Raw genomic sequence first — 24917 nt, 5'->3', positions numbered from 1 at the left:
AGCCTGCGATGCGATGATGGTCTGCATGCTGCTAGGTAGTCTGCTGGTCCAGATGGTGCGGATAAAGTCTTCGGGCACATTTGGGCCCGCCAAGTGTTGTAGATGCCGCAGAAATTGGGAAGGCTTTCTATCGCCTAGCTGTTCGTGGTCCAACAGCTGTTTTACCTTGCGCTCTTTTGATGCTGACAGGCGTTTTATCAGTTCGCTCTTCAATTTATTGTATTTGTCAGTTTGTGGAGGTGACTCAATGACATCTTCAATCTCTATAGCGTATTGGTGATCAAGCATGCCAATAGCGTGATAAAACTTCGTGGTGTCGCTGGTTATGTTAGATAAAATAAACTGACCTTCCAGCATCGAGAACCATAGCGATGGCTTGTCCGGATAGAATGGAATGTTCCTTACACCAACGCGATGAACATCACTTGTATCGCTTTGACTGGAATGCTGCCCTTTCGACGCGCCGCCATTACGTTCTTCCATCGTTGCAATTTTGTGTTAATAATACGGGGTCACCAGTTTAGCGGCCGAGTGTACCGCTAATTTATTTGTATAGAAGGAGTGCGAGGAAGAAATAATAACGCAAAGTTACGAGTGATAGTCGCGTCAGCCGGTAGGTATAGTGAGCGAGCGAGCGGCGTGCGCTCCGCGTCGTGCATAGGTTCGGACTAGTTTGAGGTGCGGCGGCGCACGCTCGGCCACGATCGCCGAACGCTCGGCTCGAACAACAGGCGGGCGCGGTGACGTAGTGAGCGGCACTCGCAGGCGGCGAGTACACTGTGCCGCGCCGCGATAGCTACTTCGCGCGATAGATGCGCGAAGCTATAATTCGACTTGTTGGCTACTACGCGTGTGTAAATATTTGTAGGATATGAAATGTTATTTATGTATGTGTATTTAAATGTAAATAATAAATGTAAATGTGTTAATGTGTAAATAAGTGTAAATATGTTTTGTATGTAAATATTAATTACTTATATTTAATTTTATTATTTAAGGTTTTAGTTTAAGTTAATTATTTTTATTGTTGTTGACATTTACATAAATATAATGAGTATAGCCTACACCTTTATAAGATCGGCGGTCCACCTTTCTGGTACGCGGCCTCCACTCCAGAACCCTGCTGCCCCATCAGTCGTCAGTTCTGCGTACTATGTGCCCTGGCCATTGCAACTTCAGCTTGCTAATCCGTCGGGCTATGTGAGTACTCACCGGCATCAAATCCACCAGCTATAGGCGTACCAATCTCGCGGTATACTGGCCGAATCGTGGGTGGTGTGCGCGAAACTGTATTTCACCGTGCACACTCATCTTGACTCCTCAAAAATTCTTATTATCATCAAGTCATTTAGTCTCCACTGCAAGAGGACGTCCCCTCTAATGTACTAGAGGCAAATAGTTTGATTTACACTCCCCACGCTGACTGAAAATAAGAAGAAGTGTGTTTGAGAAGAGTTTGTCTTCCTGCCCAGCATTAAAACCAATATTACCCTCTAGAATATGTCCTGTTTTTGACGAGGAGGAAATGCACTATGCACAAATGTATATCCACTAAAACCTCCGCGGCGTTCCGTTATCGCCCGAGTGGTGGTGTTGTGAGTATCTGGCCGTATGGACTTCCGCGACCTCTAGACTTGTCTTGAACCAACAATAAATCTCCCTCCCTTCATGATTTAGGGTTATAATAGAATCCTTTTCTCACCTCCAGCGTACCGTATGTCTAGGGAAGAGTGGTATCACCTAACACAAGCGTACACCTTATGCCTAAAAGGTGATTCCATTGTCAAAGATTTTGTAAAAACTCTTTGTTCATTAAGTAACAGTGTTGTATTCTTCGCCTACCAGTAAGGAAGTCGGTGTGTTTTTTTTTAGTGATAACTTTGTTACTTGTACTGCAACCGGAGTAGTATTGCTGTGTTATAGCAGTGCCTCTTGCCCTCCGAGTATCTACGGAAGACCAGCGTCGTGGTGTCCCTTACGACACCTCGACATGATGCTGAGTGGATACCGTTTCGGTGACACGCACATTACATACTCTCTTTACTTTTGTTAAATATTTTTGATGTTGTTTTGTGTCGCTGAATAAAATATTTCATTTTCATTTTTAAAAGGTTTGTATTGAAATAAAAAAATATTATTATTACCTCCAGCGTACCGCTGCGCGTGCGCGCCCGGCTACCGGCTGGTGGACGGCGGGCGCTGTGCGGCGGAGGGCGCGGGCGGCGCGGGCGCGGGCGCGTGGCTGGCGCTGGCGCACGGAGCCGGCGTGGTGCGCATGGAGCTTCATGGACGAGCGCCCGCGCCGCTGGCGAATGCCTCAGCTGCTGCCGGCCTCGACTTCCATTACAAGAAGAACCTGCTGTTCTGGTCCGATTTGAAGACGAGGAAGGTTGGTTGAGTAGTCATTATCTCTAATCTCCTATCATTTCAATCATCATTTAGTCTCTACTGCACAAGTCTGATTTATCAGAGAAAAGTTGAAGATTGGGGCTAAATATTCTCAGGGCCGGATTTAAGGGAGAGCAACTGAGGCTACAGCCCCGGGGCCACCACAAAAGAGGAGCATCCACAATAGAGACTTCCAGAGGGCCTCCACTCCTTTGTTGCCCCGAGACCTCTCGACCTCTGAATCCGGCATTGAACATTCTCCACACTAACCAGGCGACTTGAAGAGTCATCGTTTGCAAAATTCTCTTCGGGAAGAATTCTAGTAGTCCTAAAATAATGAACACAGATGGCAAGAAATAAACTCCGTTGTTCTTACCACCTAAAATGTAAATCACAGAACTTATTTTTAAAAGCCAACATAACTTTTAATTGTATCATTAAACTTACAGCTGTTTCGGATCAGCACTGACTAGAATCACTCAAGAAACTCTTTATGGCATTTAAAATAAACTATCAGAGCTCAAAGTCATAACCATTACTTCCAGATCCACTCGCAACAACTGAGCGCGCCAGCAGGACTCAACAGCTATGCAGGCGCCGCCATAACCGTAGCAGGCTCGTGGGCGCCGACCGCGCTCGCCGTGGACTGGGTGGGCGACAAGCTGTACGTGGCCGACGCCGTGGGGCAGAAGATCGACGTCTTCGAGCTGGACGGACGATGGCACGCTGTGGTGCTGGGGTCTAATCTGACAAGTCCTGCTGATATTGCGCTGGACCCCACTGTGGGGTTCATGTTCGTGGCTGATAGTAGTCAGGTACGCATTTTTTTCTTCATCCACTTTTTTCATCCAGTCTGTGATCTGAAACGAGAATGTTTATTGTTTTCAGCAGGGATCTTATGGATATCCGTAACCGTAACCAAAACTTTCGGATATCCGAAATAAAAAAATATCCGAAACCGTAACCGTAACCGATTCAAAAGTTTCAGATGTACCTAGGCAGTTTAAATTGTTTTTTGTATAGCATTATATGTAAAGGCATGACAGCCTGATTTACCTTTATAATGCCATCTAGTATCAATTTTTATTTTTTTATTACTTTTTATTCCATGTAAAGTGTGCGGCCATGAATGAACCATGTTAAACAACTATTGCAAATTGCATTCTAAAGCACAGATATCCGTGACCGTAACCGAAACTTTCGGATATCCGAAATAAAATAATATCCGTAACCGTAACCGAAACCGGTATAATATTATTCCTATATCCGTAACCGTATCCATAACCGAAACTACATATCCATTATCCATAACATCCCTAGTTATCAGTTTTCTTTCAATATTCGTGTTTTCTTTGCAGATTATCCGAGCCAACATGGACGGCACGCACGCTAAATCGATTGTATCCGAAGCTGCTTACAAAGCCTCCGGTATCGCCGTAGACATTATTGCGAAACGCGTGTTCTGGTGCGACTCCCTGCTCGACTACATCGAAACAGTGGACTATGATGGCAACCACAGGTTCCTGGTACTCAGGGGACAGCAGGTCCCCAGTCCCTCCAGATTAGCGTTATTCGAGGACCGAGTCTACTGGTCCGACAGCACCAAACAAGGCATCAGCTCCGTCAACAAGTACGAAGGTGCCTCCAGCATCCAGGCCATATACAAGCAGAAGGACATCCGAGACCCCAAAGCTATAACTGTGATACATTCTTTAAAACAAACCTCAGTAAACAACCCTTGCGGGAACAACAATGGCGGCTGCTCCCAAATGTGTATAGTGACCGCGCTGCCCAACGGTGGGCTCGGCTACCGATGCGCCTGCAACATTGGCTACAGATTAGGATCAGACTTAAGAAACTGTGATCTCGTCAAAGAGTTCCTAATGTATTCCCAGCAGAGGTTCATCAAAGGAAAGGTCTTGAATCCCGTGATAGAAGGATTCAGTGAAGCTATTTTGCCAGTCGTGTCTAGAAGGGCGCGATTTGTAGGTCTAGATTTTGACTCAAGGGACGAACATATTTACTATTCGGATGTCTTACAGGACGTCATATACAGGGTACACAGAAACGGGACGACGAGAGAGATCGTTCTCGCATCCCAGAACGAGGGCGTGGAAGGTTTAGCTGTCGATTGGGCATCCAAAAACTTGTACTACATCGATTCTAGGAAAGGAACACTTAACGTTCTATCGACACGAAACGTGGCTTACAAAAGGACTCTCCTGAAAGACTTGAAAAGACCGCGAGCTATCGTCGTTCATCCAAACAAAGGTTACATTTTCTTCTCCGAATGGGACCGCCCGGCGAACATCAGCCGAGCGAACACGGACGGAACCGGTCTTCTGGTCTTCGAGAACGTCACTCTTGGATGGCCCAACGGTCTATCGATAGACTTCGAGGAGGACAGGATTTACTGGTGCGACGCTTTACTAGATCACGTTCAGCACGCCAAAATGGACGGAACAGACGTGAAGACCGTGAACTCCAGGTTAATCAGGCATCCGTTCTCGATCGTCATCCACAAGGAGTTCATGTACATCACCGATTGGAGACTGGACGCGATAGTCCGCCTGCACAAGCTCACAGGCGAGCAGGAGGACATAATGGTCCGCGAGCCGCAAACGAACCGGTTGTACGGCGTCAAAGTTTACAGCGAGGATATCCAGAAGATCGATCCCATGCAGCCGTGCGCGAGAAACAATGGCAACTGCCAGAAGCTCTGTTTTGCCATACCGAGGAATAACACGGAGCTGTTGACTGTCAAGTGCGGGTGTCCCTATGGAGAGAAGCTGGCGAACGACGGCACCACATGTGTTGCAGACCCGAACTCGGAACCACCGGTACAAGCCTGCCCTAACTCCTGGGACTTCACGTGCAACAACCAGCGCTGCATCCCCAAGAGCTGGGTGTGCGACGGAGACGACGACTGCCTGGACAACAGTGACGAGGAGTTCGCCAACTGCACGAGTATGTTTGTTTCTTATATCTCTGATTTAACTGACTGTTATGGTAAAGAGCAGTCAGTTAATTAACCGACTGCTTTTTACCATTATTCTAAACAACGGGATGGGCAATCACCAGACAGGTCTACTACAGACTAGTATAAAAGGCTGTTGGTTCGTTTTAGCCAAATGTAATGTTTATGTTTGTAATGTTTATAAATAATATTAATTTCTGGATAATGGCCTTCCCCAAGGATTTCCACAACGACTAGTCTTGCGCTATCCGCATCTAGATACTTCTCGCGATCTTCACCAGATCGTCGGTCTACCTAGTGACCTAGTGGAAGGCATGCCCACACTACGACTGCAGGCCACTCCAGAACTTTTCAGCCCCAACAGCCATTAACTCTATTAGCAATGTGCCCCGCCCACTGCCACTTAAGGGTTGAGAATAGACTTTTATTATACCTATTTAATATATTAATAGGCCGTTTACCCTTCAATTCCCAGAATCAACATGCGGCCCTTCGGACTTCATGTGCAAATCCGGTCGCTGCATCCCGGCGACATTCAAGTGCGACAGCGAGAACGACTGCGGCGACTACTCGGACGAGGCGGGCTGCGTCAACGTGACGTGCAGCTCGTCGCAGTTCCAGTGCGACAACGGCCGCTGCGTGCCCAGTACTTGGAAGTGCGACTCCGAGAATGACTGCGGCGATGGATCTGATGAGGGCAGCCACTGCGCGGAGAAGACCTGCGCTTACTTCCAGGTCAGTGAAGCACTCATTCATTTTAAAGAGTTAAACATGTGTTTCATGTGTGGTAACCGTACTTTTTATTGTACCCCTACGTCAGAAAAAAAGTATTGTTTAAGTATCAAACCGCCTAAGTGACGAGCCTAAATGGTTATTTTGTTTTTGTTACGTTTTAATTTTAAAGATACCATTATCTTTTCTGTTAACATCAAATTGAAATCAAATTGCAATTTTTGTTGAATGGCCGATGCGCAAGACGATGGGTCTTTTGATGTGCTCTCTGCGTGCACATCATAATAGCTGAGCATGTGCTTTAAAATTCACAAGTGCGTCTTCGTTCACTTGATAGACTTCGTTAGCTCGCAGTGTACTATCGCCAACAGTATTAACTGCCCATTGAAAGTCATGTCATCTCGTTCTATCGCAAAGAATCGCCATTAGAGCGAGAGCAAAAACTGAAATGGATAGTTAACAGAGTGGGCGTGTGTACAACGATCTCGCCCCCGCCAAAGAAACGCTCGTCTGAAGGCGCCCCTTATGTTGTAATTGTTTTTTTGTTGTAATTGTTTCAACTAACTTCCATTTGTACATACCATGATTGCGTCGTGTGGCATATAATTGTGACGTGTCCATCCGTGTCTAGTTTACGTGTCCTCGCACGGGGCACTGCATCCCGGCGTCATGGGTGTGCGACGGCGACGACGACTGCTTCGACAAGCAGGACGAGGCCGACTGCCCGCCCGTGTCCTGCCTCGCCAGCCAGTTCAAGTGCGCCGACCTCAAGCAGTGCGTGCAGGTCAGTACGGATAGTAGTATCTTCTTTCCAAAACGTAAATGTTGTCTTGTTTATATCGTTATTTTCTTAGAGCCACAGCACACACATGTTACTTTTAGTATCGGCGATCGGCAATTTAGTAAATTTTTAAATATGAGGGTTTTCGTGAATGAAATATCAGCTAGATGGCGGGACGTGGATGTGGGGTCTGACTGCTGCGTGATTGGTGGATTTTGACATATCTGTCAATGTCATGTCAAAAATAACCAATCATGCAGCATTTGGACCTCGCGTCTACGTATTGCCATCTGGCGGATTTTTCATTCGCGAAAACCCTCATTGAATGCAGCAACCACACATTCCACAACGCACACTTAAAAATATTAATCGCTGCGATTGAGTCGCTTTTCAGAAGTTCGACGCACCGATAGCAGTCGCTAAAACGCCTGATTCTCGATATCGCATCCGAACGCAAGTTACGAAATCGCAATGCTGCATCGATTGTCGATAAAACGAGCGATTCCGTTACCCCGTCCGAATGCATAAAAATGCTGCATCGATATAGTCGTACTCGTAAAATCACCGATCGCCGATGCTAAAAGTACCATGTCTGTTGTGGCCCCTGCCCTTTTTTGGTAAAAGTCTGTAAATTGTAAAAATGAACCTTATGTCATCGCAGGAAGCGTACAAATGCGACGGCATCCCGGACTGCAACGACGGCAGCGACGAGGCGGGCTGCCCGTCCCTGGCACCGCACCAGTGCCAGCCCGACAAGCAGTTCCAGTGCCGCTCGTCCGGCATCTGCATCCCCACCACCTGGTACTGCGACGGTGAGTCCCTGCTGCTGCTGTGTGTACTGCGACGGCTCCCTGGCCTGCCACGACGGCTCTGCTGCTACTCTTAGCTATGCATATGCTATGGCTAGCATACATTTAGAACGTGATCAGCAAGTAAACAAGTGAAGGTCGCGTCAGTTAAAAAGGCAGTTTCAACTGTCTTTTGATACTGGATGGCATATATACATAGTAATTTACTGGTTAAGGCCGAGCCGAGCGGAGAAGTGGATATAATGAAATCTGGTTGGTTATTCAAAACACGTCACCGCTCCGCTCCGGTTACAAGGGGGGGGGGGGGGTATCCCTCAGATTTACCACACCTTTTGTAGTCGACTATTAGCCGATTGACGTCAGACTTTTCAGTCAATTCTCTTTGATTTGACATAATTCTGCGACGGTCATTAATCATGAACCTTACCACCCAGGCACTCCGGACTGCGAGGACTTATCAGACGAGCCGACGATCTGCGGCACGGTGCAGTGCGCCGCCAACTACTTCCGCTGCGACAACGGCCGCTGCGTGTTCAAGGCCTACGTCTGCGACGGCAACGACGACTGCGGCGACGGCTCCGACGAGGGGCTCAAGCACGCCTGCAAGCCGCCGCCATTCAGGTAACAGGGCCTAAGAAGGTCTATCTTCTGAGCTTCGACTCCTCAAGGTTCTTCCATCGTATTGATTTATGCTAGTTGAATGATTCATTTTACTTGTTCACCGAATTTGCACTGCTTTCCATATCCTCGTCTGAATATTGCAACACCGGTTTTGTGCTAGCTTTCTTGTGCAAGACTGATAGAGCTGCAGCTGAGCAGTTGAAATCAGAGCCCCGTTTACGGTAATTTTTAACGTCTCCAATCCAGACACGCTTCTCGATTCTGCGATACGATTGGTTGTTCAACAGCGTACGTCAGCTGTTTTGACCAATCGTATCGCCAAAAGTTACCGTAATCGGGGCTCTGATTTCACAAAGTCATTGATTAAAAGCACAATGTGTATTGTTTCTTTCTTTGCAGATGTCCATCGGGTCAATGGCAATGTCCTGGAGTGACTGGCCGCTGTGTCAACCTCACGCAAGTGTGCGACAACAAGTTCGACTGCCCCAACGGTGCTGATGAAGGTACTTAATATTATAATGCTCCCATTGAATATTGCAATCAATCAATAAAAACTCATTTTATTTTTGCAAGTAAGCCTTTTCAAAAAGCACTTTTACATGGTCCAGTATTAATCCTACCACTATGGGCCAGTGCTGAGAAGAAGCAGCACAAGAAATTCTGTCACATGTCAGCCTCTTTTTCAATAACCTTGTCAGAATGAGGGCTATCGTTTTAGCGCTCACCAGTTAGCGCCACTGTAGAGTAAGGTCCTGTCACTTGCTAGTAGCGAAGACAGTGGCACCAACTGGTGAGCACAAAAGTGGTAGGAGGCCTATCGCATTTGCTCTCAAGATGGCGCCACTGTAGAGTAAGGTCCTGTCAATCGCCAGGGGTGCCAACTGTTAAGTATAAAAACGATAGCCCTCATTATGATCATCATATTGCTTCCAGGTTCGAGCTGCGACTTCGCGGAGTGCGAGCACCAAAGCGGACTGTGCTCCAACGGCTGCAAGCAGACGCCGGGCGGCCCGCTGTGCCTGTGCCCCGCCGGCGAGGAGCTGGGCGCCGACGGGCTCGCCTGCCGCGACATCGACGAGTGCGACCCTCCCGGGCTCTGCTCCCAGGTCTGCACCAACACCAAGCGCTCCTACGCCTGCTCCTGCACGCCCGGCTACCGCCTGGCCGCCGACAACCACACCTGCAAGGCCGACAACCACTCCAGCGCCTTCCTCATCATCTCCAACCGCCACTCCATTCNATGTGACGTGAGGTGCCAAACTGCGGAAAATGGCGGAAGAAATACAAATTATCATGAATAATATTAACTACTTATTTACCTCTCAGTGTCTTGAGGCAACTTTAAAAAATACATTCTGTGTTTTTATTATTATTTAGGCAGTTAAATACTGCACAGTATTTAGTACACCATTTTCTTTATTTTCTTCCATCATACACAAGAATACGCGTGCGTAAGTCAACGTTCGCTCGTATGTGAGGCCTTGTCGAATAGTATCCTGTAGGTGGGCCATCGTGCGTGTTTTGTTTTCGATGTAAACTCGCGGAGATGAACAGGCCTGCCACCACACACAACACTCTTAGTATTCGTATTCGTACTTGATATGATAATGTAACTCATTATAGGCTGTTATCTCGCACCGGAGGGAAGACGATGTTTCAAGTTCGAAACCCTTCTATTTTCTTTTAATCAATTTCATAATTTAACGTAAATCAATTCTTCTCCTTNCTCCATCCTCGTGGCCGACCTCAACGAGCAGGGCCTCGAGCGCGTGCCCATCAACGTCGAGAACGTCGTCGCCACCGCCTCCAATATGCACACCGGCACCATTTTCTGGTCCGACATGAAGCTGAAGAAGATCTCGCGGTTGGACCGCGGGAGCGAACCTCAGGTGATCATTTCGACAGGATTGGATCTAGTGGAGGGGCTCGCCTACGACTGGGTCGCCGGAAATATTTACTGGCTCGACAGCAAACTGAACACGATCGAAGTGGCCAAGGAGGACGGGAGCTCCCGGACCGTTCTGCTGAGCGGGAACATCACTCAGCCGCGAGGGATGTGCCTGGACCCCGCGCCGAATGCGCGCTGGCTGTTCTGGACCGACTGGGGCGAGAATCCTCGCATCGAGCGCGTCGGCATGGACGGCACGCAGCGCTCGGCCATCATCACGACCAAGATCTACTGGCCTAACGGTCTCACCCTTGACACGGCGACGCAGAGAGTGTACTTCGCCGACTCCAAATTGGACTTCATCGACTTCTGCTACTACAATGGAACGGGAAGACAGCAAGTTTTGGCCGGAAGCCACTACTTATTGCACCCGCATTCGCTGACGCTTTTCGAGGACACGCTGTACTGGACGGATCGTCAGCTGAACAGGGTGCTATCGGCGCATAAGTTCAAAGGATCGAACCAGACGGTCGTGTCTCATTTGATATCCCAACCTTTATCGATTCACGTTCACCATCCTTCGCTGCAGCCGCAGTACGACTCGCCTTGCAAGAAGAATCCCTGCCAACATCTGTGTCTGTTAAGTCCGAACGCGAGCGTAGAATACACTTGTATGTGCAAGCCTGGGTACAAACTGCACGCCGAGGGAAAATGTGTTGAAGGTAAAGTTAAATAAATTCAGTATTTGTCACTTCTTGTGCTTTCTTCCCTGATGAGATTTTAATGAGTTATATTATTTTGCAGAGGAATCGTCATATCTGATGATCCTGAAGGGGTCGCAGATAATCGACCTGTCATCGGATGGTTCTGGAAGAGCCGGACAGTTAGCTTCAGTTGTAGGAATCCAAGGTAATTCGGACTTTATAAAGGCTGGTAGAATTCTATTCTAAATCAAGCTCAAAATCTCCTGTATCTCTTTTTTCTTGCTAATGAAAACTTTATTTTCCAGGTGGAGTTCAACTGGACTACGACCGACAAGGCCACACGCTGTACTGGCTGCAGTCCATATCGGGCGACAGCGAGGACGACGAGAACTGCACAATCTACAGTATGCCCTACGGCGGAGGGAATAAGGTCGAGTTCCTCGGAGCAGACACCGGCATCGTGGGCGCGCCGTCGGCCATCGCCTTCGACTGGATCGGCCGCAACCTGTTCATGGCGAACCGCGCGGCCAGCAACATCGAGATGGTGAAGGTCGACGGGAAAGTCAAGTACCGCACCATCGTCATGGCCAACGACGGCAGCAAGCTGTCCGTCGGCAAACCCAGAGCGATCGTCCTGAACCCTAACGACGGGTGAGCATTTCTGACATTATGGACACTCTTTTTAAACTTTCGCGTTCCATTTCAACTAAAATAGTAAGACACGGTCTTAACGCGACGCTTATTAATGAGTTACATTATGTAGTCACGGCTTGCGTTTCGACTGCGATGCTGCAGCCGTGGTCACAAGCAGACTGGCGGCTCGCGGCGTCGTCCGTTCGGGCGGGCTTGAAAAATTTCAACTACCCTCATATTGTCATTTGTCACACTACCACTAGTGATGTTACCACGACACACAACACTCTCAGTATCCGTATTCGTACTTGAATGATAATGTAACTCATTAATAAACGTCACTCATTTATCACTTTTGTCATCTGTTACACACAGCTGTTATCTCGCACCGAAGGGAAGACGATGTTTCAAGTTCGAAACCCTCCTATTTTCTTTTAATCAATTGCGTTAGATAACGTGTGTGATAATTGCATCGCCATCGGCAAGGACCAACCTCGGGTGGCATGCTCCTCTCGCCAGATATTGCGCTTAGTAAAATTAGACCATGGACCTAGATATTTTCCATGACTCGTTTTCCAAATTCAAACGGAAACTGGCCGATCTGTTGTAAAGAGACTGAAGTAGTTTTAGTTTTGTTTTCATTTATTATTAACCGTCAATGTTGTGTACGCCTTTAATATGTATGAGAAAGAAATGTGAACATTCTATATTTTTAATAGTGCAAGTATACATGTACTGTTGATGTACCTTTCTAAATAAATAAATAACGTGAATCCATTCTGTTTCTNTTCTCCTTCAGGAAGATGTTCTGGTCGGACGAGGGCGGCTACGGCGTGCCAGCCAAGATAGGGCGCGCCAACATGGACGGCTCCGACCCCGTGATCCTCGTCAGCGACGTGGAGCGGCCCGCGGCGCTGGCGCTGGACGTGGAGCGGCGCCTGCTGTACTTCAGCACCGCCTTCCCGCCCGGCGTGGCCTCCGTCGACACCGACGGCAACGACCGCAAGGACATCCTCAGCGAGGCCAGCGGCATCGCCTACCCCAAGGTCATCGCCGTGCTCGAGTCGCGTCTCTACGTGCTCGACCCGCGCCACGAGAAGATCATCAAGGCCGACCTGCCCAACGGCGACAACATCAAGACGATCATCGACAACGAGAGCGACTTAAAATCGATGACCGTCTTCCAGAAGAGGAAGGCGGTGCACCACCCCTGCATCCAGAACAACGGCGGCTGCGAGCAGATTTGCATCCCGGCCGACGGAGGATCGCGCGTGTGCGGCTGCTCCGTCGGGTACCGCAAGGAGAACGAGGTCAACTGCGTGCCCTACAAGACCTTCGCTGTCGTGTCGCAGCTCGACCTCATCAAGGGCTACAGCCTGGACTCCAGCGCCGAGGCCATGGTGCCGGTGACCGGCGCCGGCCACCACATCCTGCACGTGGACGTGCACTTCGCCGAGAACTACATCTACTGGGTGGAGTTCAACCGCGGCCAGTGGAACGGCATCTTCCGCGTGCGGCCCAACGGCACCGAGCTCCAGCACGTGGTCAAGGACGGCATCGGCAGCAACGGCATCCGCGGGCTGGCGGTGGACTGGGTCGCCGGCAACCTGTACTTCACCAACGTGTTCCCGCACGAGAACTACGTCGAGATGTGCTGGCTGGACGGCTCCAACCGCAAGGTGCTGGTGAAGACGACCATGGACGCGCCGCGCGAGCTGGCCGTCAACCCGCTGAAGCGCCTGCTGTACTGGATCGACTACGGCCAGTACCCGCGCATCGGCAAGGCCTACCTGGACGGCTCCAACTGGCAGACGCTCGTGAGCTCGGGCATATCCAACCCGAGGGACTTGACCGTCGACATGCTGACCCACGACGTGTACTGGGTGGACTCCAAGCTCGATCAGATCCAGAAGATATCTTACAGCGGCGGGAGCAGACAGCTGATCAGAAGCAACCTGCCGAACCCGATGGGAATCGCCGTTCACACCGGAAGCGTCTACTGGGTCGATAGAAATCTGCAGACGATTTACAAATCCTCCAAGCTGCCCGGCAACACGTCCATGCCCGACAAGGTCAGATCGAACTTGCCGAAACTGCGCGATATAGTAATTTTCGACGTGAACAACCAGCCGACCGATGAGAATAACCCTTGTCGCAAGTTCGGAAACGGAGGCTGCGACCAACTGTGCTTCAGCTACCCTCCCGACGCCGGCAAGGGCGCCACACACCGTTGCGACTGCGCCACCGGACAGCTGGCGGCGAACGGAAAGAAATGCGACGTAGTCGACGAGTACCTCGTGTTCACGACCAGAACCGAAATCCGCGCCATCAACTTGGACCCCAAATCGACGAACGTTCCGTTCAAACCGATCGGCAACCTCACCAACGTCGTGGGCGTCGAGTTCGATTACACGGACAACAAGTTGTTCTTCACCCAAATCAGGCCGTGGGCCAGGATCGCCTGGATGTCCGCCAACAACCCCGATTCTGCGGGAATACAGAACATCATCAACAAAGGAATCAACCCCGAAGGCATCTCGTACGACTGGACTCAGAAGAAGATCTACTGGACCGACAGCTCGAATAATTCGATATACGCGATGAACCTCGACGGATCCGAGCTGGTGATGATAGCCAGGGTGGAGAGACCGAGAGCCATCGTCGTGGATCCCTGCAACGGAACCCTCTACTACACCGACTGGGGCAGGTTCGGAACCTCCGGCAAAATCTACAGGACCACCATGGCCGGCTCGCTCAAGAGAGCGATAATCGACAAGGACCTGTCTCAGCCGAGCGGGCTCACAATCGACTTCGACGACTACATGCTGTACTGGACGGACGCGGTGCGAGAGAAGATCGAGCGGTCCAAACTGGACGGCTCCGAGAGGGAGGTCCTCGTCACGGCGACCATCTACCCGTTCGCGATCACCGTCTTCGGGAACTACATCTACTGGACCGACCTCCAGCTGCGCGGCGTGTACCGCGCCGAGAAACACACCGGCGCCAACATGGTGGAGATGGTCAAGAGGCTCGACGACTCCCCGCGGGACATCCACGCGTACAGCCCCGGCCGCCAGCGCTGCCAGGCCAACCCCTGCAAGCTGGCCAACGGCGGCTGCGCGCACTCCTGCCACCCCGCGCCCAACGGCACCGTCGAGTGCCGCTGCGACGACGGCGCCAAGCTCGTCAACGAGGGCCGCATGTGCGTCGCGCGCAACGTCACCTGCGACCCGTCCAAGTTCTTCTGCGCCAACGGCAAGTGCATCAGCCGCATGTGGTCCTGCGACGGCGACGACGACTGCGGCGACGGCTCCGACGAGGACGCCAACTACTGCGCCTACCACTCCTGCTCGCCCAACGAGTTCCGCTGCAACAACGGCCGCTGCATCTTCAAGTCGTGGAAGTGCGACCACGAGAACGACTGCAAGGACGGCTCCGACGAGGAGGGCTGCGTCTACCCGCCCTGCGCCGACGGCGAGTTCACGTGTCTGAACTCCCGCTGCATCCCCATGGCGCAGGTCTGCAACGGCATCAACGACTGCAAGGACAACGTCACCTCGGACGAGACGCACGAGCGCTGCCCGCGCAACACCACGTGCCCCGCCAACCACCTCAAGTGCGAGAAGACCAACATCTGCGTGGAGCCCTACTGGCTGTGCGACGGCGACAACGACTGCGGCGACAACTCCGACGAGGACCCGCTGCACTGCGCGCAGCGCACGTGTCCGCAGAACAGCTTCCGCTGCCCCAACCACCGCTGCGTCCCGGCCACGTGGTACTGCGACGGCGACGACGACTGCGGCGACGGCGCCGACGAGCCGCCCGAGTACTGCCGCTCCGAGGGCCGCACGTGCTTCGGCGACCTGTTCACGTGCGACAACGGCAACTGCATCCCGCGCATCTACATCTGCGACGGCGACAACGACTGCCTCGACGGCAGCGACGAGGACGAGCGCCACCAGTGCGACGAGCGCAAGTGCGACGCCGACACCGAGTACACGTGCGAGGAGAACAAGTTCTGGGGCCGCGCGCAGTGCATCCCGCGCAAGTGGCTGTGCGACGGCGACCCCGACTGCGTCGACGGCGCCGACGAGAACGCCACGCTGCATCACTGCGCCGCGCCCGCGCCCTGCGCCGCCGACCAGTTCCAGTGCACCAACGGCCGCTGCATCAACGAGGGCTGGCTGTGCGACCACGACAACGACTGCGGCGACGGCTCCGACGAGGGCAAGCGCTGCAACGCGCTCTACAAGCGGTGCTCCGACCAGGAGTTCAAGTGCCAGAACTTCAAGTGCATCCGCAACCACTTCCGCTGCGACGGCGAGGACGACTGCGGCGACCACTCCGACGAGGTCGGCTGCGTCAAGGAGAACAAGACCTGCCCGGCCGACCAGTTCAAGTGCAACAACGACCAGTGCATCGACAACAGGCTCGTTTGTAATAAGGTGGCCGACTGCACGGACGAATCGGACGAGCCCGCTCATTGTAACGTCGACGAGTGCGCCAAGCTCGAGATAAACCAGTGCGGCCACAAGTGTATCGACACTTTAACCGGGTACTACTGCGACTGTAACCAGGGCTACAAGCTGATGCCGGATGGAAAGGCTTGCGCGGACATAGACGAGTGTCTGGAGACTCCGGGCGTCTGCTCCCAGTACTGCTCCAACACGCCCGGCTCCTACTACTGCAAATGTAACGACCAATACTACGAGCGCGAGGCCGATGAGAGGACGTGCAAACGTAAGGACAACACGACCGCTTGGGTCATCTTTACCAACAAATACTACGTCAGGAACATGTCCACCGACGCAACGTTGTACAATCTCGTTCATCAAGACCTCATGAATGTCGTGGCGATCGATTTTGATATCAAAGACAAGATGATGTACTTCGCTGATGTCTCCGCGAAGACTATCTACCGATCGGACTACACGGACCCCACCCCGACAAGAGAAGTTGTCATCAGACACGACTCGCACGGTCTGGAAGGTATTGCCATCGATTGGATCGGCAGAAAACTGTACTGGCTGGACAGACACTCCAAGAACTTGGATGTATCAGAGCTTGATGGTACAAGAAGAAAGACGCTAAAGACTGGAATCGCCGATCCTAGGGCCATTGTCGTACATCCGGGCACCGGGTACTTGTACTACACATCTTGGCATCTCCAGGCCTACATTGGAAAGATGGGTATGGACGGCTCGAACTTCAGCATCATTCTGAACTGGGAACAGGACATCGCCTGGCCGAACGCTTTGACAATCGACTACTTCACCGACAGGATCTACTGGGCTGACGCTCATCTGGACTACATCGGATCGGCCGATCTGGAAGGCAGACACAGACACGTCGTCCTGTCAGGATCTAAGGTTCCTCACGTATTTGCGCTCAGTCTGTTCGACGACGAAATTTACTGGACCGATTGGAACCTGAAAGCTATAAGCAAGGCCAACAAACACTCGGGCGAAAACTTGAAGATTCTGAGAAACACCACGCACAGGCCTTACGACATCCACGTGGTTCACCCGTTGCGGCAACTCCCGTACCCGAACCCTTGCGGAGACAACAACGGCGGATGTTCACATCTCTGCCTCATCGCACCGCCTCACGAATCCAGCTACCTGAACATCGAGGGTTACGGAGAGGAAGGCGCCACCACTTACAAGTGCGCTTGCCCGAACCAATTCTACTTAGCCCGAGATATGAAGACCTGCATAGCCAACTGTACCGACGGTCAACACAGATGTAACGGGCGGGACGAGAAATGTGTGCCGTGGTTCTGGAAGTGCGACGGCGAGAAGGACTGCATGGACGGGTCGGACGAGCCGGACACGTGTCCGGTCAGGCATTGTCGAGCCGGCTCCTTCCAGTGCAAGAACACCAACTGCACCCCGGCTGCGACCATCTGTGACGGCACCGACGACTGCGGCGACGGCTCCGACGAGGCTCAGTGCGCTCACGAGTGTCCGCTTCTCGAATTCAAATGCAGATCGAGCGGTCGTTGTATTCTGGATAGCTGGAAATGCGACGGAGACGCCGATTGTAAGGACCACAGCGACGAGGACCCGGCGATGTGCCACAACAGACCCTGCAACCCCGATTCGGAATTCTCCTGCAAGAACGGCAGGTGTATCCCCAAATTGTGGATGTGCGATTTCGACAACGACTGCGGCGACGATTCCGACGAACCCGCTTACATGTGCCGGCAAAAGAACTGCACCACCGGCTGGAGGAGATGTCCCGGCGCGTCCAACTACAGGTGCATTCCCAAATGGTTGTTCTGCGACGGCAAGGACGACTGCAGGGACGGCTCCGACGAGCTGCCCGAGAACTGCCCGACTTGCAATTCAGAGACCGACTTCACCTGCGAGAACATGCGGTGCATCCCGAAGCAGTGGCTGTGCGACTTCACCGACGACTGCGGCGACGGCAGCGACGAAGCCGAGACGGTCTGCCAGCACAAGTACAGGGAATGCTCGGAGTCCGAATTCAAGTGCGGCAACGGGAAATGTATATCGTCAAGATGGCGGTGCGACCACGAGGACGACTGCGGGGACAACTCGGACGAGATGGACTGCGGCGGCTTCAAGTGCAAGAACGGAACCTTCCAGTGCGCGTCGGGCCACTGCATCGCGGCCTACTTCCGCTGCGACGGCGACCGCGACTGCCGCGACCTGTCCGACGAGATCGGCTGCCCGCCCCGCTACCCTGGCGGTAGATATTGTCCGGAGAGCAGGTGAGCTATCATCATATACTCTTCTTAAAAAAAAATAAGATTCACGATGGACTTTAAATAATGGTTACGTCATTGACTGGGGAACAAAACCGCACCTGCACTCCATGTTTGAGCCATCCAAGAATCCCCACCTGAACAGATTGTCCTTACTACGGCCGACCTGTGCGTCCGAAGTCTATTTAAAAACTTCCAGGTAAGCCTGGAGAGGGTTTTGTTCCCAAGTCGATGAAGCGTAATAGGGATGATTCCTGTGTAAAAAAGCAAGATTTTTAATTAGTCCGTCAGTTAGCTTATCAAAAACTACTCGACATGTGTTTTTCACTTTTTAAAACTAATGAAAATGTAAAGAGACAAAGCGTGCCAAAGTTCTAAAGAAAAGGCCCGTGACGTCAGTATGTGCGTAAAAGTGCAGCACTTTGTGACGTCGCGCGGAACTTCAACGCACTATAACTTTGTAATTATTAGTAAGATTGACAATAAAAAATCTACGTGTCAAATTTTTTTTTATATTAAAGAAGAACGGTCACGCCCCATACAATAAAAACCCAGACCCGACAGAAACGGGACATACCTACCTCAGTTTTTTTGTCATGTCTTAATTAGTTAATTTATATATTTTTTATATTCGAAATCTATGTATAACACCTAAATATTACCCTTTGTTTTTGTTCAGGCGTTATACAAAAACTAATACAAAATGCCTATTTATCACCAAAATTGGTAAATGTATGTACCTAAATGTCTATTACAGCTGCTATGGAATGTATCTAGGTGACCAGGAGATACAGCCGGATTATACAGGGTGGAAACGAGAAGTTACAAAATTCAAAAATTCTATGTTACCAGCTTCCATAATCTGTAACCTATTATTTGGTACCATTTGAAAGAGCTCGTGAAGCACTTTCAGAATCATTAACTAGTTTTTCGATATCTTGTATAGTTTAGAAATAATCGAGTGAGATCACTTATCGTTTCCACCCTGTATAATCCGGCTGTATCTCCAGGTCACCTAGATACATTCCATAGCAGCTGTAAAAGACATTTAGGTACATACATTTACCAATTTTCGTGATAAATAGGCATTTTGTATTAGTTTTTGTATAACGCCTGAACAAAAACAAAGGGTAATATATTTTGGTGTTATACATAGATTTCGAATATAAAAAATATATAATTTAACTAATTAAGACATGACAAAAAAAAAGAGATATGTCTCGTTTCTGTCGGGCCTGGGTCACAGATGACCGTTCTTCTTTGACGGACTAAAAAAATTTTTTTAAGAAACGAGCCTATTATGATGTTGTCAAAATCAAAATCAAATCAATTTTTATTAGATGGAAGGTTGCTATACTAATAAATTGATGTTTGTTTTCCAGGTTCCAATGCGCGAACAACCTTTGCGTGTCGCAGCTGGACCTGTGCGACGGCAGCGACGACTGCGGCGACGGCTCGGACGAGGCGGCGGCCATCTGCACCAACTTCAACTGCGACACGCTGCGCCGCTTCCACTGCGACAACCACCGCTGCGTGCCCAGGTCAGTCCTAGCACAGCTGCACAGGTTCCAGAACCTACGTTACGTTAAATAATTAATGATAGACAAAGCAAATCGTGTCGTCGGTGGTGTGATGTCAAGTCCCTGACCTGTGGTCCATGATGTAGTCCAGACTTGTGTACACAATTTAGACAGTGGCCGTGCACAGGTTGCAATAGACGGAACTTTATTATTCTATCTTGAACAAGTTGCCAATGGAGACGGCCAAATCCCACCGCCACCCATGGCGTTCTCACGGCGTACGAACCGAATCTTGGGAGAGCGAGCCGGTACTTGCTCTGGGGTCCTTTCCCCTGGGGACGGCCAGTGGTTATGTGGGGCTGCGCTTGAAGGGCGGGGTCTACCTACTAAAACCTGACGCGAATTATTGTCCTAACTTGAATATTCGTTCCCGACTCTAATGCCCCCCTGTACTGTTTTATCTATATGTATAGCGCTTAAAAAACTGAGTTAGTGCCTGAGGTATGTGAGCGGCACGGGTGACATTGACATGACGTGCAAAGTACGTGTATACAAATTCGAAGGAGATCTGAAGTCTCGCTGACGTTTAACCGTCACAAAAGCACCTTCCCTTGCCGCCTCCGTACCTCAGTCACTGAGTCAAAGCGCTATAGTATTTATTGTCTATTACAAAAACTGCGATCCATCATTGACGAGCATACTCCCCTCCAGATACCAAGTATGCGACGGGGTGGACAACTGCGGCGACGGCTCGGACGAGAACAACATGACGCTGTGCGCGGCGCGCGCGCGGCCGTGCGACCCCTATGCGCAGTTCCAGTGCGCCAACAAGCGCTGCGTGGAGCGCGCACAGCTGTGCGACCTGCGCGACCACTGCGGCGACGGCTCCGACGAGCGCGGCTGCCACCAGGCGCACACCTGCACTTATCTTGACAAAGGTTTATGCGAGTCTTGTACTAAAGTTCCTTTCTACCTCTCCTCCTTTCTTACTCTCTTCCTCACCTCCACTCTTCCTCATATCCGCTCTTCCTCACCTCCTCTCTTCTTCTCCTCTCTTCTCCTCCTCCTCTCTTCCTCTTCTCTCCTCTCCTTCGTTTCTTTCCCTCCTCCTCTCTTCCCCTCCTTCTCTTATCCCCTCCACCTCTCTTCCCTTCCTCCTCTCTTCCCTTCCTCCTCTCCTCCCCTCCACCTCTCTTCCCCTCCATCTCTCTTCCCCTCCTCTCTTCCCCTCCTCCTCTCTTACCCTTCACCNATAAAAAATATACGTGTCCAATTTTTTTTTATATTAAAATTGACGGACTAAAAAAATTTTTTTACGAAAATAGCCTATTATGATATATGATGAAAATCAAATCAATTTCTATTAGATGGAGGATGTAGTAATAAATTGATGTTTGTTTTCCAGGTTCCAATGCGCGAACAACCTGTGCGTGTCGCAGCTGGACCTGTGTGACGGCAGCGACGACTGCGGCGACGGCTCGGACGAGGCGGCGGCCATCTGCACCAACTTCAACTGCGACACGCTGCGCCGCTTCCACTGCGACAACCACCGCTGCGTGCCCAGGTCAGTCCTAGCACAGGTTTTAGACCTGTGCACACAATTTAGATAGTGGTAGTCCACAAATCGGCGGAACTTTATTCTTTTACCCTGTGAACACCACACCCTTTTTTCCGTCGGGGGATATGATGATAGTTGTAATTTGCCAATGGTACGTACTAACCGAATTTCGGGAGAGCATGCGGGTACTTGCTCTGGGATCCTTTCCCCTGGTTGTGTGGGGCTCTCCACGCCTGAAAAGGGGGCCTGCAGTGCCTACCCACTAAAACCCGATGGTGTCCTCTTGAGTCCAATAAAACGGTGACGCGAGTTATTCTCCTAACTTGGATATTAATTCCCGACTCAAATGCCATCCCCCTTGTACTGTTTTATCTATGTATAACACTTAACTCAGTTAAATGAAGTATGGGACTGGCACGTGAGGGGTGACATTGACAAGACGTGCAAAGCATACAAATTCGAAGGAGATCTGAAGTCTCGCTGATGTTTAACCGTCACAAAAGCACCTTCCCGTGCCGCTTCCAAACTCAGCCTCTAGTATTATTATAATCTATTGCTAAAACTGTGATCCATAATCCATTATTGACGAGCATACTCCCCCTCCAGATACCAAGTATGCGACGGGGTGGACAACTGCGGCGACGGCTCGGACGAGAACAACATGACGCTGTGCGCGGCGCGCGCGCGGCCGTGCGACCCCTATGCGCAGTTCCAGTGCGCCAACAAGCGCTGCGTGGAGCGCGCACAGCTGTGCGACCTGCGCGACCACTGCGGCGACGGCTCCGACGAGCGCGGCTGCCACCAGGCGCACACCTGCACTTATCTTGACAAAGGTTTGTGCTTGGGTCTTGTACTGAACTTCCTCTCTTCCTCCAAATCCTCTCCTCACCTCTTCTCTTAGCCTCCTCTCTTCTTCTCCTCTCCTCCTAACCTCTTCTTCCTAACCTCCTCTCTTCCTCACCTCCTCTCTTCCTCACCTCCCCTCATCCTCACTTCCTCTCTTCCTAACCTCTTCTTCCTAACCTCCTCTCTTCCTCACCTTCTCTCTTCCTCACGTCCTCTCTTCCTCACCTCCTCGCTTCCTCACCTTCTCTCTTCCACACCTCCTCTCTTCCTCACTTCGTAGATGTTCGTGTGTCAGAGGTTTACCGTTTACACTCCTGAGATTCTCCAGAAGAAAATAGCAAGATTATCATTGTTAAAGCCTGGGGAGACTAAACTTTTACTTTATCCTGGTACTCTATAAGTTTGCGTAAACACTTCTGCAGTCAGAAATCAGCCAAGTGTCATTTGACCGCTGACTGTCTGACGCAAACGTTTATCTTAAGGCGCAAACTGACTGGAAGTAATAGCTCCCCTGAAGCGTTTATAACAGTCAAGTAACTTGCTTTTTCTCAGCACTGGCCCATTTATTGTCCTGAAGCAGTGGTAGGGTTAATACTGGGACGTGTAAAAGTGCTTTTTTAAAGCCTATTTGCAGAAATAAATGAGTTTTATGAGTTTTTACCCCTATCTCGTTCCAGGCGGCTGCGAGCACTTCTGCACGAACCTGACGGCCCCGGCCGGCGCCGGGCCCGGCACCGGCGGCGGGTACATCTGCACGTGCTTCCAGGGCTGGATCATATCGCCGGCGGATAGCAAGCGTTGCGTTGACGTCGACGAGTGCGCCGACGGCACGCACCACTGCTCGCAGCTCTGCACTAACCTGAATGGAAGTTACAGCTGCGATTGTAGAGAAGGCTTCAAGTTAGTATAGCGCTCTAATGATGATCATCACTTGACCCGATCCTTTACTAAAGCCTGGTCCGTGAGCACGTAGAATTTTGTCCAATGACCCCAAGCTACCCATCCTTATCGCTCGCGTGTAATTATGTTGCTGTCGCGTTCGCACACTCACTGCGGGCGCCCGTCGCACAGTTGCGACAGCAATATAATTACGCGCGAGCAATAAGGATGGGTAGCGGACCAGGCTTTAGTACTCGTATAGCTCTACTTGTATTGGTCCACCTTATGGAAAGAAACAAAATATCCTAAACGATAAAATTCGTCAGCTAAACATTACCGTACTAACATTAGACGTGCTCAGGGCAGGGCACCGACGAGATGGTCAGACGCGGTGAGGAAGACGGTGGGCGGAAACTTACATCGGGCGGTCCACATAGTTTGTGACCGCAGTCTGTGGAGGAACACTATATGTGGGCGCGATCATCATCAGTGTCAGACCGAGGAAGACGAGAGAAACATTACCCGCCATACTAAAATCTCTAACATACCTATTTAAGATTTTAACTTTCCTTTTCTTTAGAGTTCAAAAATAATTGAGCGGACATTTTGGGGCAGATTGAGGTGCTGATGACTATGTAATTTAGATTTTAGATCACGCGTATTGATACCTAAGCCGTGTGGTGACGGCAGAGTAGAATACATTTGTCACCAACCCCTACTCTTCCCGCGGGTGTCGTAAGAGGCGACTTAGGGACTACACATCAAACAGAGAATGGGCAGCAGCGCTCTCTGAAAAACATCAATCTTTTAAACTGCGATCTCCAACCCGCCTGCCTAGCGTGGAGATAATGGCAAAAACCCTCCACTATAGTGGAGGAGGCTCATAGTCCAGCAGTGGACTGTAAAGGGCTGTTGATGATGTATTGATACCTACTGACTGTGAGATGCTAATTATAATGTCATTTTACTTACAGATTGGCAGACAGCCTCTCGGGCGTTTGCAAAGCGACAGACGGCGAAGTGGTCCTCATGTTCGCCAACGGGCCCGAAATTCGCGCCTTCGTGCAGGACAAGAACGACGAGTTCGACGTCATCACCTCCGAGAAGAGGATAGAGGCCATCGACTACGACCCCAAGAGAGAGATGGTGTTCTGGGCTGACAGCTACGACAAGACCATCAAGAGGTCCTACATGGTCAACGCCTTGGAGGGACAGGTGAAGACAGGCTTCGCCCAGGACCTCAACATGAAAGGAAACTCCAAACCGACCGCGTTGGCCGTCGACTACATGGGCGATAACTTGTACTGGACTGAAACAGATAGAACTGGATCGAAACCGCGCGGACGCGTGATGGTCGCTAGAACAGACGGAAGGTACCGACGAGCGCTTGTGTCCGCTGGTATTGAGAGCCCCACGTCAATAGTCCTGGACCCGCAAATGGGAAGGATGTTCTGGGCCGACGCCGGATCCGCGCCGAAGATCGAAATCGCCTGGATGGACGGCTCGAAGCGGCGACCGATCGTGACCGAGAACATCCGACACCCGACCGGTTTATCGATCGACCAGGCGATGGATCACTCGATATACTGGGCCGACACGAAACTGAACACCATCGAGATGATGCGCCACGACGGCTCGCACCGTAAGATCATCCTGCAGGGAGACATCTTGAAGCACCCGTTGTCTTTGGACGTGTTCGAGTCGTCGCTGTACTGGGTGACCAGAGACACTGGAGACTTGGTGCGGCAGGACAAGTTCGGCAGAGGCGTGCCGTTTGTGATCTCGAAGGACCTGGATAATCCGTCGGCTGTGAAAGGTGAGTTTGCATTCTGATTTTAGTGATATTAATGT

The 24917-nt window shown here is 50.8% G+C and overlaps 1 protein-coding gene across 1 annotated transcript; it reads left to right on the top strand.

Annotated features, from left to right (window-relative positions):
* Nucleotides 1-2209: 2209 nt before the first annotated feature.
* mgl (low-density lipoprotein receptor-related protein megalin) lies at nt 2210-24899 on the top strand. The gene is made up of 17 exons (XM_028303561.1): nt 2210-2389; nt 2934-3203; nt 3747-5355; nt 5841-6100; nt 6729-6881; nt 7540-7690; nt 8122-8308; nt 8708-8811; nt 9242-9539; nt 10035-10918; nt 11001-11105; nt 11206-11551; nt 12333-18269; nt 21189-21347; nt 21948-22174; nt 22865-23087; nt 24041-24899. Exons 1-17 carry the CDS (start codon nt 2276-2278, stop codon nt 24897-24899), a joined length of 11886 nt encoding a protein of 3961 aa, XP_028159362.1. The 5' UTR covers nt 2210-2275.
* The last annotated feature ends 18 nt before the right edge of the window (nt 24900-24917 follow it).

This window comes from Ostrinia furnacalis, unplaced genomic scaffold (assembly GCF_004193835.3).
Source record: "Ostrinia furnacalis isolate ACB-3 unplaced genomic scaffold, ASM419383v2 OfSCF1246, whole genome shotgun sequence".
NCBI classification, from domain to species: domain Eukaryota; kingdom Metazoa; phylum Arthropoda; class Insecta; order Lepidoptera; family Crambidae; genus Ostrinia; species Ostrinia furnacalis.
Note: the sequence above shows the minus strand (reverse complement) of the source record. Positions and strands in the feature narration are given on the sequence as shown.